This window comes from Syngnathus typhle, linkage group LG10 (genome assembly GCF_033458585.1).
Source record: "Syngnathus typhle isolate RoL2023-S1 ecotype Sweden linkage group LG10, RoL_Styp_1.0, whole genome shotgun sequence".
Taxonomy (NCBI): domain Eukaryota; kingdom Metazoa; phylum Chordata; class Actinopteri; order Syngnathiformes; family Syngnathidae; genus Syngnathus; species Syngnathus typhle.
In genome coordinates this window covers 11,254,464-11,271,743 of record NC_083747.1, presented here as the reverse complement: position 1 = coordinate 11,271,743, position 17,280 = coordinate 11,254,464, and the positions used below count along the sequence as shown (strand labels likewise).

The 17,280-nt window shown below is 44.8% G+C and overlaps 1 protein-coding gene across 1 annotated transcript; it reads right to left on the bottom strand.

Annotated features, from left to right (window-relative positions):
- Positions 1-813: 813 nt before the first annotated feature.
- On the bottom strand, positions 814-13,717 carry prkcg (protein kinase C, gamma). Its single transcript, XM_061289935.1, has 17 exons — positions 13,201-13,717; positions 11,818-12,040; positions 10,633-10,664; positions 10,437-10,519; positions 9,695-9,806; positions 9,420-9,548; positions 9,179-9,335; positions 8,595-8,796; positions 7,515-7,706; positions 5,934-6,107; positions 5,620-5,711; positions 5,195-5,257; positions 4,862-5,000; positions 3,726-3,806; positions 3,355-3,462; positions 3,134-3,274; positions 814-2,208 (listed from the first exon to the last, which is right to left on the bottom strand). Exons 2-17 carry the CDS (start codon positions 12,033-12,035, stop codon positions 2,047-2,049), a joined length of 2,085 nt encoding a protein of 694 aa, XP_061145919.1. The 5' UTR covers positions 12,036-12,040; positions 13,201-13,717; the 3' UTR covers positions 814-2,046.
- Between the last annotated feature and the right edge of the window lie 3,563 nt (positions 13,718-17,280).

The window sequence follows — 17,280 nt, the reverse complement described above, 5'->3', positions numbered from 1 at the left end:
GCCAATATAATGAATTTTGGACATAACAGATAGGAAATAATGACTAGAGCAGGCTCACATAGGTATGTGTCAGCCATTTTTGCAGGGGCAACCATCCCATTAAAGCAAATAGAAAGCAATGCTCGTTAGATTAGCATCGCCGTTGGCACACAACCAAAAGGAGTGTACCAATTTGTATTTATGGATGTTTCTGCCTTAATGGGCCTAACAGGCATGTTTTTGGAATATCACATATAAACTCAACACAGGGAGCCCCGAGCCAAGATTCAAAGACAGGAAGTCTGGAAAAACGTGCTCCCCACAACTGCACATCATGTTGCCTCTCCTGTAGTCTTATCAACAGATATAAAAACAACACCTTTTTGACAGGATGATTAAAAGCCAAGTAGCCCAAAAAAAAAAAAAAAATCTGATTGCGAAGAGATGCGAAGGACAGGTGGGGGAGGGGGGGAGCGATGAAGGGCAGATACAGCGCAGGGCATAACACGAGCCGGGAAGCACACAAAGCCACGGCAGAACTTGATGAGATTTTAATGTCAAGGTCAACTTGTTAGAATCTCTAAGGGGGTATTAGTCCCATCAGCGTTGTGGAAGGGAGGCGGGGCCAGCACAATGGGGGGGGGGTGAGATGGTCGAGAGAGGCTTTTGCTGCTTTGGCAAGTACAGTACTACACTAAATAGAAGGGTCAGCAGCTTCTGTGTGTGTGTGTGTGTGTGCGTGTGTGTGTATGCGCTTGAGGTTGCACTTTTGTGCGTATGTGTGAAAGCTGGAGTGTCATGACAGAGAGGCGATAAGGCGAGAAGCTTTTCGTTTCTCCGCAGCTTCACCGCTGCTCTTTATTCTTTTTTATGGTTCCATTTGCACTCCCCCCATCACAATCAACACACGGACTATATACACACAGTCACAAGCTAAACCTTTGGAATTGTCTGCGCTATCTTCAAAAACAAAAAAAAGATCAGATCTAAATTATGGGGTCATTTAAACTCAGCTCGCTGGGAAATAATCTGAAAGGAGCGAGATGTGCCAGATAAGGACGACAAAAACAAAATAAACATTACCTGTGAGGTAAATTTGCTAGCGCGCTGAATTTTCTTACAAAGAACAAACGAGCACCTTGAGTTGGCTATGAAGGATATCCAATAAATGCGCAACGTACTTTCCATCCAGCCACCTGGCCAGACTCAGATAGCGCCCGATGACAGTTGACGCTATTATTTGCTCACCATATTGAACCGCTTCCGTTTTAATTACATCTAATCGATGAGGCTGCTGGGACGTCATCCCGCGCTGGAAAACTGCACGAGCATACATAGCCCCAAGAATAAATTTGGGCCTTATACGGTGATAGGTAAAAATAATGACAAGAATTCAGATAAGTGGGTCTGATTTGAGGCGGTTAAGGGTGACAATGACAAAGACAGCTTTTGAAGCTCAAAGCCAATGTCAGCGTGGCTTCTAAGCGGGTCATGTGGGGTCATCCTGTCTGTGTGTGCGTGTGTGTGTGACAATTTTGGAGGACAACGACTCCAACCAAATCTTCAACCGAATGTCTGTCTACAATTAAATACATCAAATTACATCCTGTACATTCCGAAACAAAACTAAAAAGTTAAATTAAATCATAAGAAAAATACGTACAATGTAAAAAAAAAAGTAAATAAAATCAACAAAAATAAATAAAACAAATACAAATACTTAACAAATGAATACAATAAAAAATCACAAAAAACAAGAATCAAATAAAATTACCACAAAATAAAAATCAAATACAAACACAATTTCTGTTCTCGTCTGATGCCACCGATATGGAAAAAAAAACCTGCGCTAACTGATTCTCTAATTTGTGGATTTTTACCACAATTAATCTGTTGTCCACATCACAGCGCAAAATATTTATGGGAATCTCTATGAGAATAGAGTAAAAAAAATATATATATAGTCTAGATAGTTTGCATGCAAAATGATGACATCATACTGCTATTATTTAAAAAAAAAAAACCCTCTAGAATGGAAAAATGAGACTATTGTCGTTTCGGTTGTTTTTATACCGCGGTGAGGGGAGAGGGGGCAAACTCAGGGTTGAGGAAGGAGAACCCCTGAAAGTCTTCCTGGTTGACGGCGGCCAGCACGTCTGGGTCCGAGGGAGTAAGCACCGACGGGGCTGCCGTGAAGAACTTGTCGAAGTTTTCCCCTTTTTTGCCGCCCTGTTGGAATTGAGCAGAGAAATTTTGTGGTGGATTAAAATATTTTCTTTCCAGCCAATCAGATTTCAGCCTCTGTATGTCACCATGTCAAGCTATTCTGACGGCAATGTTCTTTAACCAATTGAATTTCGGATTTGTCTTTAGTGAGCTGACCAGTGTGACGTCACAATTGTTCTGTCTTCTGATTGGTTGGGCTGAGCTAAAACTTGCTAAAGCTCATTTCGACTTCTGGTCAACTGACAAGAATGTTACATATTATCTTTTGGTATTTCCTCTGGGCAAATTCCAGTTTTAAGAAGTCTTCTGAGTAGACTGCAAGCATCTCCTGTGCTGCTCCTGAGCAGTATGATTCTTTCTATTCTTTCTTTCGGCTAATGGGCCAGACCCCTCAACCTCTGAGCACGATCAGGCCAGCTAATGATGACAGATATTTGCATCGGGAAGGAGCAGGTGGGAACGGGAGGTCGGGAAGGTCATGTCTGTAATGGCTGAAATGACAATCAAAGTTGAAAAGTTGTTGACGTGCGAGTGGGCTGGAGAAGACTGTGGCGATCTTGCCTTTTAATTACGTTGGTTTTACATGATCATAAAATGTATGATAACTTAATATATATTGAAAAGATATACATTTTACTTAACAGAGATGCTGATCATAAAATGTATTCTTGTTTGTATAACGTCGCAGATGTTAGTTGAATAATTTTGCGGGGCAGAAAATATGCTGATGTCATCCAGGGCCAGTGAAGACAAATGTGAAATTGGTTAAAGAAAAGCCCCATTGTTAATAAAGTTTAAGGAGAATACAGTGTTTGGAAAAAAATCTGACAATATTAGGATTTAGGTTTTAGATATCAGTCATTGGTGAGGAGAAACGATGAAAATAAAAAGTAAGGTGACGCAGAGAGGAGGTGAGGGTTGGACTGACTGATCTGGGGATGAAGGGAGGCGGGATCTCCAGCCTCTCCAGACGGTCCCAGTCCATCCAGCGGAAGAAGGGATGTTCCCTGATCTCGCGTTCCGCGTCCTCCCCGCCGCCCAAGCGCTTGGCGGGGTGCTTTGTGAGCAGCTTCGGGAAAGCACACAAAAGCGGGAAATTAAAGACAGAATGGGACAATTCTCTTCTCGATTTGTTTTCGCCGCACGTACTCCCTTGCAGATGGCGACAGCTTCTCGCGAGAGACTCTTGGGGTAGGAGACGCACTGTTCCATGATGGACTGGAAAAGCTCCTCCTCATCGATGCCGTCAAAAGGTGGCTGGGAGGGGAAGTTAAATGACATCTCTGTAGGGGGCGCTACAGAGCCATTTCTTGGACAAAATACTTAAAAATATTTTTTTTACAATTTTGAGTGCAAAGTTTGGTGTGTTTGTGTTTAGGCCCTCAAGATTTTTAGTATGAAGATACAAATAAATTAAAAATAAATAATAATAAATAAATAGATAAATATTAACGTAATTAAATAAATAATAATAGAATCTACATAAACTGAAGGGCCCTAAAAATAAAACAATATGATACCTGTCCTGCCAACATTTCATAGAGCAACACTCCGTAAGACCACCAGTCCACGGCTTTGTTGTAGGGCTGATACGCCACAATCTGCAAAAAGAAAAAAAAAATGGGTCACACATCACAGTTTTGCCTTTCTGTTGTCTACACTTCTGAAAAATGTCAAATAAAGATTTTTGGTGCTTAAGCATCCGATGAAAGGAGTCACATGCTGTCCTGTCGTCAGGTGCCTGGACTTGTGAGAGTGTGAATTTGGATTTCAACTCAAAACACCCAGGCGGGGGATTCTGAGACAACACTCGGGCCCTGGAGTGATGTGAGCGAAGTGAATCTTTGGGGGACGAAAAGTGTTGCGTCAAGAAAGAGTAACCCGAGGGAACGTGTTCCCGAGTGTGTGTGTCACAAGGGAACACGTTCACGGCCCCCTGGGGGCAGTTTATTGTATCGCATCCAAAATGTCAAACGCGGTGCAATCAATGAGTGTTTACATAACAGAGTCGATACTCAGGGGCCCCGTATGTCTATCAAAGATGTGCATAACAACAGTCACGTCCTCCCTTTAGTCTCTCCCCGCTGTGCATTTCTGTGCTCCTTTAACCCCCCCTCCTCCTCGACCCTCCGTACTGTAAACACGATTCATCACAAAGACTTTTTTTTTTATTCAGTTTTTGCAGGCAAGCTGGATTAATTTGTGTTTGAGATTTTCCCAATAGTTTTCGCACCTTTCTCACACCTAATCCGTCAGACTTGTCAAGCGTAATATGAGGAAGGTGAGGCAAGGTCTGTGAAGGACAGCGCTGCTTTTGTGACAGTGCGTCTTGCAGCTTCCCGGCTGTGCTAATTGAATCAGCTAATGGCTGACAAAAAAAAAAAAAAAAAATGCTGACAAAGGTCACAAGGGAGGTACCGAGGGGGATTACAACAAAGGGAAAACTTTGGCGGCGATGACTTGAGATATGGATTGTATCAATTTAACCCATTTATAGTGATGGGAAAATGGAGCTTCATATTGGCTTCATGAACCAACTGCTGTATTTTTTCACTCCTCCAGATGGCACTGTTGCTTAAATAAAGGGGGTTAAGACATTTTATCCACTCTCCTTCCCGACTGTTGTTAATAGAAGTTCTAATCTGTGCGAGCCTACCTCAGGGGCGATGTAGTCCGGGGTGCCACAGAAGGTGTGCGTGGTGTCCCCCTCAAACATGCCCTCCCTGCACATCCCAAAGTCGGCAATCTTAATGTGGCCCTGGCTGTCCAGCAGCACATTGTCCAGCTTGAGATCCCTGCGCAAAGGCGGGAGGGATTGGGGGTTGGGGGGGGGGGGGGTGTGACAAACGCCGTATGACTTTTGATTAATGCCACAAAGCAGCTTAAAAAGAGTCCTCTGCTAAGAAAGACAAGAGCCATGTGGCTTTGCTCACTGCACTGCGGAGGAACCACTCGGGCCCCCGAAACGTGACATAAATCAGCTTTTTACCTGTAGATGATCCCTTTGCTGTGGAGGAAGAAAAGCCCCACCGCAATCTCTGCTGCGTAAAACCTGCAGCCAGAGAGAGAGGAGAGAGAAAGAGAGGGCGAGGGAGGGAGGGCGTGCTTCACTGCATGTATCGGGAAATAAAAGTAAATCAAAAGCGGAAGGATGACACCAAGAGGCGGCGGGGTGATGAAAGGCGGCGCAAGCAAGGAGATGAAAGGCAAATCAAAAATTGAGCAACAGGCCATGAATTAGTTTTGGATGATTGATCAAAGATTATCGCATGACGCAGATGAGAAAGCGAGATTAGTGGGAGGAGGGAGCCGCTCCTCCAGCGGAGGACTTTGTCGAGAGTCGCCAGGAATAATGAACAAAGCGGCCAGATAAGTGTGCGGCGCCAAGACGAACCAAAAGATAAGCGCACATACGCGGCGTGAGGCTCTTTGAACTTCCCGACGATCTGAATGTGAAACATCAGGTCTCCTCCGTTGACGTATTCCATCACGTAGTACAGGCGATCCTGTGAAAACACGACGACTTCATCGACTAAAAAATGCAGCGTGGGCAAAAAGAGCCTCGTTCGCCTTTAAACGGGACAAGGCAAGGAGCTGCTGTAGGCCACGACTCACGCCTGGACGCTCAGGTGCAGACGAAGTGACTTTGGCTCGTGACATCACTCACTAGGCCACCTAGCTGAATAAATTTGGGATCATTATTGTTTAAACCAAATACAAACGCACACCTCAGTCTGGAAGGCGCAGTAGAGCGAGGTGAGGAAGTAAGGACGTGTCTGGAGTGCCAGGACCCTCCGTTCCACCAGGGCGCTCTCCGTGTCCTCATCCTGGAAGAGGACGTCTTTTTTCAGGACCTTGACGGCAAAAAGACGCTCGCTGCCTCGCTCTTCGGCCAGCAGAACCTGAGGGGAGGAGAAGAAAAGTTTTATTAAGTGCTGCTGAATGTCGCCGGGCATCCATCGGGCTCCTTCCCTTCTTCTACACGCACATACACTTATGTCTGAATTATGAAATTCTTGACAGCAAATAATTTTCAAAATAAAAAAGTTAACCAAACTGTGTGTTATGGGATGTTATCAGATTGTGTTTATGTACCTAATTCTGTGACTGATGAGTGTGTGTGTTTTAAAGAGCACAACAACAACACAGTACAGTACTTGGCTAGAAGGCAAAAAGCGGAATATTTTCCAAGCTGACTTGAATGTGACTCAGACTACATTTCTCCCCACCGTAAGGCTTTTTGTTCTTGCCGCGCTTTTGCACGTGCCCACCGTGGCGTGGTCAGTGTGTCATAAGTGCTCTGTGTCATCCCGCCGCGGGCATCGCGGGCCTCCTAAAAAAATCAAGCACGTGCAGCCACTATTCGGACGCATGTCTATGCTCGCTGTGCGCAGTCATCATGCTGGAATGACTAAAAATAACATTTAATTAATGCTCGTCGCCATATTTCAAGGCACATTAATGTCAAAATGGGCAAAAGGAAACTGCAGCTCAGGGTTGCTCTTAAAGCTAATGTATGTTGTGACAATGGTAAAGGATTTTAAGGCAAGAACCATCAAAGAGCCCCGGACTGACAAATAATCCAGGCGACATTGCTGAGTTGCTTGGTAATGTTTACTGGCTATACAATTGTAATTTACTGAACAATTACAACGGGACAACAAAGACGTCTGTATGCATGCACTGAGTGTGTTTACAGGGCTATTGATGACCTGCCTCACATTGACAGAAATCCTCTCCATCTCTGCCATCCAATACTGGCTTCCTCTGCCTATTGGGATATTTTTTCTTCTCTCTCTCTTGCCTCCTTGTGATCCCATTTCCTCTTGGCCATTTTGTCACTTCCCGCCTCCCAGTAATCCTCTCCTTTTCTATCTGTGGGCCTCCTTTCCTTCAGCAGCCTCAAGTCTCTCTGCCCCCCCCCCTCCCCCCTTGAAACATCCATCTTACGTAAGTTGAGCTCTATTTCTCCCGTCCCCTGTTAAGACTCATCTGACAGTTATGAAACCGCACAGGGGAGCTGTAGACCAGGCAGAAGTACTCGAAACGCCAATCTCTTCATCACGGCTCATCTACAGGAGCGGAGTGGAGAGGGGTGGGGGTCAAAAGTGAGAATGGAGAGTACAGGCACCTCCAGGAGGAGAACCTGCTTGCCGGCCAGCCTGAGCTCACGACTTCCCACGTCACAAAAGACGCACACTTGAATGAATCATCGGCCACTGTTGCAGGGGCGGGACCATGCGCCAACGAGCTCCCGTTTGAAACATGACGGTCGATCCATCAAGAAAAGATGCAATTTAGAACTTTACCTTGCCAAAACTGCCTTTGCCCAGCACCATGAGGAAGTTGAAGTCACGAATGCCCACTCTGCCCTTGCCCGGCCCGTGAAAGTGGGCGGGAGGACAGGAGGGCACGGGGGTCAGGGGCAGGGTCACGGGTTCAGACGGGGCGGGCACTCCCACCTGAGGCAGCGACGGGGCGACCCCGTCCGGCTGGGGCTCCTGCCGAGGGACGTGTGATTATTTTTGGTTGAAACACACAAACCTTGACCTCAAGTTCATCTCGCAGGGTTTTAAGTGAGGACCAAGGCTGCACCCTGCTGGTGAGAGAGTGAAGCACAGCCACAGCAGGAATCCTCAGTAAGATTTTTATTTAATGAGGAAAATAGCACTCTAAAATATTGTGCTTTTTATAAAAAATGGTTTGAATTAAAAAATAATTCAACACTGCTGTTTCTGGTGTGCCTTGACCACATGATGGCAGTATAAAAGACTGCTACTGATGATTGCGACAGCTCAGCACTTCTCAACTCATCAGAACGGCACTAATATTACTCGGTCTTTGCATGGGATAAAGGAAATATGCTGTCATATTGTCTGTCTTCATGTGCTGCTCCACCGTTTGTGTTCAGCGTGTCGCTTGAATGGCTATAGCACTGCAACATATCGTACTTTGTTACCTCAAGAATTGGAAATCAGTTGGGTTTTTTTTTACACCAAAACGAGCGAAAACACTTGTGGTACCCGACTATCTCTTTGACAGCATCATCAATCAAAAAGCAGCATCATTATCTTTATAAAAGCAGATTTGGGGAAAATAGATTTTCTTGTATTGAATCTCATTAGATTGTGCTTGGCATTTTTGTTTTTATTTGCTAAGACAAACTCAAAGTGGCAGTAGAAGATTCCGACTGCGTGAGTCATAGCAGCTTGGTTTTATCGGGAGTAAATATTTGTAATGAGATAAAGGCAGAGCCAAGTCTGAAGAATTAAGCGGCAGCGCATTAAGACGATAAGTGGCAGCCTCCTCACAGTCTGCTCAATGAATATAAATGCATTAGTCATTTTTTTTAACCAAGAGGCACTCAATGTTTATTTTTATTTTTTTACCTGCAGGTCGGGATCCGGCACGTGGATGTTGTAATACTCTCCCTCGTCTTGGTCCAGCAGCTTGAACCAGCCACTGATGGGACGCCGGAATATCTCACTCACCCCGAAGGACAGTGCGCCCATGAAATCGTTGCGGGACGTGCGGTCCCAGTCCCACACCTCCACTGACAGACGCCGGTCCCACTGGTGGCCGCGCACGGAACTGCACATGTTCAAATACATTTGAAATCAAATGAGCTCCACATGTGTGTCACACAGAGGACTATTTTCTATCATGTAAAGGTCATTTCACATAATTATCACCTTTAAACATCAAAATTATTTCATCTTTTTTTCCAGATCCTGATGTGTGTCACACAGAGGACTATTTTTTATCATGTAAAGGTCATTTCACATAATTATTACCTTTAAACATCAAAATTATTTCATCTTTTTCTCCAGATCAAATTAGAGTATCCCTTATAATAAATTTACAAATAAAATAAATATAATTAGACAAATAAAAAAATATATACATAAAAATAAACTTATTAATTCAAATAAAAAGTTTACTAATTCAAAACGTCTATTTGGCGTGGACTCACAAAGTAAAACTCTCATTCCAGACTGGATTGAGTGTGGAGCGAATGGTCTTGGTCTTCTGCTTGCTGTGGCTCTTGGGGTCGGGAATCAATTTGAGTTTAACGTACGGGTCTGACAGGCCATTTGGATCCATGGGCATCAAGTTACGAGCCTCCCGCACTGCAGAACAAATAACAACGGTAGCAGAAAGAAAACACTGCCAGAGTCATTTTGTGCTTTTGTTTCCCCCCGGCGACTTCTCACCTGTGACAAAGACATCTTCCTTCTCGCCTCGAACCGTCAAGTGGATTCGGCCCCGCTTCTCTGTGTGGTCCTGGCCGCAAAGACTGGGGACGCTGGTCTCACACCGTCGATGGACGTTCATGTCACAACCTGTAAAGATTGCCGGACTAATCAGCTGGTACATTCAAGTCAACAAAACGATTTCAACAGGCAACAAAAACCTAAATCTTAGACCGACGAAAAGCAGGTCAAAGTTGTGGCGCTGCTGGTGGAATGTTTTCTGAAGTTGTACCTACAGGCACATTTCATGCCCTGATGTATGAGGCCGTAGAGAAGCGAGCCACAGTGGTCACAGAAGGTAGGGCTGGAGTATGTGTGGATCTTGAATGTGTGGCGACTCCTCAGGTCCTGGAATGGAACCAAAAAAAAAAAAAAATGATTGCCTCCATGACAGCAAGGACATGTGTTTACATTTGGATTGGAATGCTCATGAATAAGACAGATGACATAAGGGCTGGCGTGGAAATGAGATCTGAGAATGTGTGTGTGTGTATGTGTGTGTGTATATGCGGTGCAAAGAGGGATGATTCATTTTTATCTCATCATCAGCGCCCTCATTCTTTTCACCTTCCTCTCCTCTAGTGTATAGTTGAAAATCCTCCATCTCGCTGTGTGTGCACTTTTCACTCTTATCACACAAGCACACACATGCGCACACACACGCATGCACGCACACACACACAGACACACACACACACACACGCTCCCCTTGACCCCATTTGTGATGCCATTTATTAGGCCAGCCCAACAAAAAACATCATGAAGACAAATTATTCCTGAAAGTTAAAAAAAAAAAAAAAAAAAAGGCCGGCAGGAAGATGACGAAGGACTATTCTCGTCTTCCCACCTCCCGACAGTAGACAGACGTGACAAGGATGCGTCGGGAATTTACGAGTGAGCCAACCAGCCAGCTATGGAGTGAGTCACGCAAGCGTGCAAATATGATGACCGGTGCGCCATGAGCGGAGGGCGTCTCACATCTGGTCTGGGGGCCGTCACTGAGCCGGGACAGGTGAAGGTCACAAACTCGTGACATCTTTTGTGCACCACAAAGCTGCAAACTAAAAAAAAAAAATGCAAAGAGAGAGAGGAAGAGAGATGGAGCAAGGGAGAGACGCTCAAGTCAGCAACCCTATCTGAGCAGACAAATAGCGACATATCGACCCACGCGTACCTTGACATTGGAATCCCTGTTTGCCGATGCCCCTGCAAGTAAGTGAGAAAGGCGCGCAGATTAGGCCGGTGGAACAATTAGGGTACAAACGCAATCTTCTCCACTAATTAAAAGAACAAACACAGATGAGGAAACCAGCAGTAATGTGATGAAAATAAAAACATTTGCTTTCTCTTTCCGCCGCAGTGGGGACAAAGCAAAGGCTTTGGCCCCTTTCCAGTTTCTCCTTTTAATTGGATAATTAAAGCCATTGATTGAGCAAAGCGCCCACTCAGCACTGAGCTGAACTGAATCGAGCACTTTTGGGGAAGGAGCGACAAATAAGACACGTGTGGAAAGGCCGAAGGGGGTCAGTCGGCTAATGTGCGTGCGTGGATGTGATGTACAGTAAGCGGCAGGTGAGAGACGTTCTGCTTTTGACCAGCAGAGAGCACGAGAGAACCGGCTAGCACGCAGCAATTAACGCTCATTGGCTCACTTTGATGTGATCTGGAATCTGACTGTGCTCTTTGTCTATATTAGAAACACGATTAAAAGAATAAAGTCATTCCCACGTACTGGTGACGCTGTTTTGTTAGGCTGAGTTGGTTGCTCGAAACAACCAATCAGAAGCCAGGAAAATGCCAATGTCATTAAGCAAATAATAAGTGTGGAAGTTCTCCCGCGCAAAATTGCTTTGCTTTCTTTTTGTAATGAACCTGAAATGAAACACTGGTAGGCGTGCAACGGTAAAGCCAAGATGGCTGCCAACATTGGGGGAATGTCCCGAAAACTAGCCAAAGGCTGCTGGCACATGCGCCAAGCGTCCTCCAACTTGCAGCCTCACCATATGTCGCATTGCACACACTTAACACACTTTTGAGTCGACATTTCGAGAAATGTTGCTGCATCGGTGTTTGTTGTAAAGGAAGCGCTCATATCGAATCATTAGCTTGCGCATGTGTACCTAATGAAGTGTCTCGTGAGTCCGCTTTGAACAGAACGTGTTCTATCGTGTGGGCTCCAGCAAGAAGTAGAGGTTATTTGATCGCATGGGGTCAGCGTGCTAGCTGATGTGGGCTGCCTCATGGAAGGAGAAAGTGAAAAAAAGTCGGATGCGGCAGTGGGTTGCCTGAGGAGGCGGCCTACGAGCTACTGGCGTAATTTCTCCGAAAATGTGTGTTTTGCGTTGTGTTGTGCGCGTACCAGATGAAGTCGGTGCAGTGGCTACAGAAGGTGGGCTGCTTGAAGAAACGGGCCGTGAATTGGTGATCTTTCACTTCCACAATCCTCTTGTGCTTGAGGGCGCCCTTCCTCTGGAACACGGGCACCCTGGGCGGGGGCGAGAGGGGCGAGGGCAGCGGCGAGGCGCCCGATGTCGGGGAGGCCAGTGTCACCGGGGAAGGGGAAGCGGGAGTGGACATGGCGCCTGGAGGGAGGGAGGATGGATGACGGACGTCAGCGAGACATGCGAGGCCTCGAATGTGGGACAAGAGGACGGAATGTGTGTTGGGTCATGTCGAGAACAAGCGCCGGAGATTATTTTTGCGCCTGCACAATCTAATGATCTGCATGGCACTTGAAGTTATCACGCTCAATTCCTGCTTGCCCATGCAAGTAAAAGATTGGTCAAGTCAGTGCGGTGTAGAACTGCAACCCCATCAACCGGAGAGCTGTTTGTGAGATTTAGGAGAGGTGGAACAAAGTTGAGTTCTGTTGCCCGAGCGTGAAATCATTATTTTATAAGCACTTGATGGCGAATCTGACCTCTCGCTATCCTCCGCCATGTATCCAAAAGACCAATGAATACATTACATATTCATATTCTAGCAGAGTAACACCTGGTGTGATGCGTGTGGTGTGATGGTAAGGTTGGATTGAGACACATGGGTGGAGGGCCAAGCATATTTCAGGGGGGGGCAGTGCCCCGAAAGCCCCCACTCTAGCTCCGCCAGTGTTTGCAAAGTAGAATAAGCTGTATGCACATTTTAGCGTACTCAAATGCAAGTTTCCTTCAAATTAGGCAGAGAAACAAACTATTTTAGCAGTAAAGTGACAGGCATGGAGGGAAAGGAGAGGACATAATGAAGGAGAGCAAGGTTAATTCGTGCACAGTGGCAAAGCGCTCTTAAGAGACTTTGAGTCGCTAAACAATTAACACAACTGTCCCACATACTGCCTGTCCAGCCTGCCAACTGTCTCTGTCTCTCTCGGCATCCCTTACATCTCCATCTCCCCACCTCTCGCCCCGGTCGCCATGTCAACTGTACCTCCTTTGTTGCCATGTCAACAACACCCTCACCACCTACTCCAATACTAGCGGGTCTTCCCCCCCACAGCCTACCATGCCCTTATTAACACTTAGTCCCATTTAGCATAAGAAGTTTCAACTGAGAGAGTCTCCAGGGAGAGGAAACTACTTCGAGAAAGAAAGAAAAGAGTTATGACAGTAATACAAATGTAGCGACAGCAATTGATTTGAAAAACATCCAGCCTGTAGCACACAGTGATGAATTGATGACGCAAACGGCACAGCCACTATAATGCCTGTTCAATAATGCAAGGACACAAAATATATCAGGAAAGTACCTGAAAATGTATTTTGGAGGAAGGCTTGAGCGATGAGTATCTTTCTTCACTTCCTCTGCCCTCACCTGTACAGTCACCTCAGAGATGAGGAAAAAAAAAAAGTACCAGGGGACACCCAAAAATACCACAAGTAAAAAGGAAACGAGCCGGCGCAAATTTAAAAAAGAAGGAAGCTTTCTCGACCAAATGACAGCAAGAGACTGTGATTCGAGTGTTCCCGGAACCAAAGATAGAAGTTGTAAATATCCGTTAACCCGCAGGCAGGGTGAGGAGGAGGACGAGAAAAGGAGAGGAGAGGTGCTACTCGCTTTCCAAGATTGGTCCCGTTTTTACCAAGAGGAGGACGGAAAGATAAGAGAGAGAAAGGAAGAGAGAGAGGACAGGAGAGAGAGAGATTGAGGAGACTAGCAAGCGATTCATTTGAAAATCTGGGTTACTTCTCTCAAGAGGGGCCGAGGGAGGTGGAGAAAGGGGGACGGATAAGGCAAAAGCTGCCATATTTTTTTTTTGCCATCGTTCATGATCCAGTGCCGAACGAGTGCCAACTGCCTCACACGCCTTCTTGGAGTGGCAGACGGAGGAAGGAAAAGAAAAGCTGAGGAGGGGAGGGGGGGTCGAGTGGAGGGGGGCCAGATTGGAAGAAAAAGAACAGCGAGATGGACTGCTGGAGACTCACAACTCAAGCGCGGCAGGAAAGGACGGCCGGTGGAGCTCGGAGCAGATGAGCGGAGGATCAACAGGCCCGTGAAATAAGCGAGGCTGTTAAACATCTGCGGCAATGCTGCAGTTCATTAAAAAAGAAGAAAAAAAAAAACACTTCAAGTTTCTTCACAGATCAACTTTTACTCATCTAAGCATTGTTTGTAAAAATGTGGTTCAACTTGAACCAGCCGAGGACGGTGGTGAGGCGCGGGGAGCTGGGCCTTGCACGTGGGGGGCAAAGGTCGGGATTGGAGTGGGACGGAGAGACAGCGGGAGTGAGCCAAAGGGCCGAAGGTCTAATTAATGGAAATGTAGGTTATTAGTCTCCTGATGAGGACGCGGGCAGAGAATTAATTAACAATTATAATTAGCATGATTGTTAGAGAGCAAAAATAGTGTCAGCGAGCCAGATAAGAAAGCACCGGCGTCCACAAATGCGTGTTTGTATGTGCCGTCATCGGAGTGAACATGTGACGATTATATGATGTCATTTCAAAATGAATCATACGCAACCAGCAGCTGATCGGAACTTTGTGCCCCGAAAAAAAGAATGGTCAGTGTTCCACCAGTGTAGTACTTAGCCTTTTTTTTTTTAACCCTTTTAGGCCATCTTAACAATTTATGTAGCTTGCGTGGATATATAATGTAATGTAATGTAATGTAATGTAATGTAATGTAATGTAATGTAATGTAATGTAATGTAATGTAATGTAATGTAATGTAATGTAATGTAATATAATATAATATAATATAATATAATATAATATAATATAATATAATATAACATAACATAACATAACATAACATAACATATAAATGTGTACTTTTCGTTTTAGTGGAAGATCAGTACAAAACTGTTTCATTTTTCTTTGCCAATTTTGAAAGCTAGCAAGATTTTTGTAATTGTGTACATGAGGTGTGGTGAAAAAGTTCACACTCCAAACTTTGGGGACCATGGTAGTAAAAACAGAAGCTCACACACCTCGGAAGTTTTCTTTGATGAGTGGGAAATACAAGAGCTGTGTTTTTGTTGCCTTTTTGGGACATTCTCTCAGGATTTCCTTCCAAGGCCTGAAAGACAATGAAAAAAAAAAAAAACATCAGCACACAATTTCACTTCATTAGTCAAACAAATAATTGTATTCATTACACTGGTGATTCAAAAAATTAATCTGAGATGGCTTTTTGTGACCCTAAACATATTTTTGACACTGATTACCAAAATGTATTTAAGTTTTTGTAGCACTTTTTTATTTTTTATTTTTAGATATTTTTAAAACTTGACCGCAATAGAGATTTTACGCTACCTCCAAGATTGGGCCATGTCTCCATTTGCTTGTTCTCCAATGGAGAAGGGTCTGGTGTGCTTTTTGGCAGGGCAGCAACAAAATTGCGTGACGGTCAGCGGAGACGTTTGGCAGGCGATGAGGAGAGCGTCAACACGAGCAACTAAGTGTGAACAAGCACTCGCTGCATAATTGCGCCATTGTTGCTCATCAAACTCCTCCAACAAAAAAGTGTTGCAAGTTGCCATCACAACATTTGGAAGCTACGGAGACAGCATTTTCAAATGAAACCAGAACATTATAATCTTGGGCAACAAAGTTCTGTCACGACCAATTTCAACAAAGATTTAAAATGGTGTGAATTATTTTTTTTGGAGTAACCTATCGTATGTGTGTTTCTGCAAAACTTGCCTAGTTGCTGTTTTGTGAGTTCTATTACGCGGGCCAGAACACTGCTAAAGAAAAAAGTAGTACTTTGGTGCCATTTGGTGTGTTTTTGCACATGACTTGATTAAAAGGAGGTTTCAAATGCATAATTTAAACATTTAAGAATCTAATCTCATCCGCAAAAGGAGCATGAGCAAGCAGTCTTGGCAGAAAAATCACCTCAACTCAATTTACATAACAGATTTACTCTTTATCATACACTATTTAGATAAATTAATACTTGATTTTGGCAGAACACGTCCCCGCCGTGTTTAATGAGCTTTGGGTCGTACCCAGAAGCCATAAACAAAATGGCTGAGCTGAAAAGCTGCTCCGTCCGGAATGCTAATCGGACGTCAGATCCTCACATGTGCATGACAGAAGTGCTCTCTGTGCCACAGGGAGGCAGAGGAGGTGTGGACAGAATACGCTCGTGGGAACGTTGGATGGCCGGCGGGTTCTGCCCAAGACAAGCCGATTGGCTAACGAGGCGACGGGGGAACGAGCTAAAGACGAAGGATATCTCAATCGCCATTCTTGTGTTCGAGGATTAGTCCACTTTAGGGGCAGGCGGGCAGGCACACACACACACACACGCACGCACGCGCACACACACAGACACACACACACACACACACACACACATATATATTGACTTCCTGTCAACACGTTCCATTGAATTTCATTAATTTCCTGGAGAGCGGCGCTTACCAGCTGCTAATTGTAACCCTCACGTTAACCTTAACCTTCATCAAAGTTGCTCAAATGTAAGGATTTTCACCTACCAGGTCTTGCTTGGTTGGTCAGGAGGAGGGCGGGCCGGCTCGATGGCTGCGTAAAAGACATTTAGATTGGAATTTAGAAGACTCGGCATTACTTCTCACACGCATGCGAAGTAAAACATCAATCATGAATCATCAATGTGTCCTTGACTAACGTTGAACACGGGAACTATTGAGGTGTACATTCATTTTCACTTTGCATTAATTTAACTGCGTTTTGGATTTTTTTTTAGATTATAACAAGCTAACGAAATTGAAGCATTCGCTATATACTGGAGCTGGCTTAATCGTCAAGGTAATTCATTCACACGCATTTGCATTAATTGCACTGCCATTACTGTTACAAATGTGCAAATAGACATTTCTCATGTGACTTACCTTTAATGGCCACAAACACGCATAGCAACAGCGGGTTGGGCCAGTTTGCTCATTTGCACGTTTGAGGAAGCGCGACGTCGTGTATGCAACAGGGGCAGAAAAAATAACGGCTGATGAAAGGATGCTTGGGTGTTGTTGTTTTTTTTTCCTCCCCACCCCCCCCAACCTGAAAGATCAAGCCGGTGAGTTGTAGAACCCTGCGGCAGTGCACGCATGATGAAAGCCAGAGTGGCGCTGTTTTTTCCCTTGATGGATGGATGGATGCATTGTATGTGTGTGTGTGTGTGTGCGTGTGTGTCTGCGTGACTGACAAATCCGTTTCAATCGCCTCAAGAAGTCAATTTTGTAACCGTTTAGACAATTTAAAATGACTGCCACTTTGCTTAATACATTTGTATGTGATTTAAGTAAATAATCTTTGGGATTCAAAAAAATCAAACTGGCTCTCCCGGCCCATCAACAAGCTTTGATTAATTATTATTATTTTTATCAAACCATTCAAACGG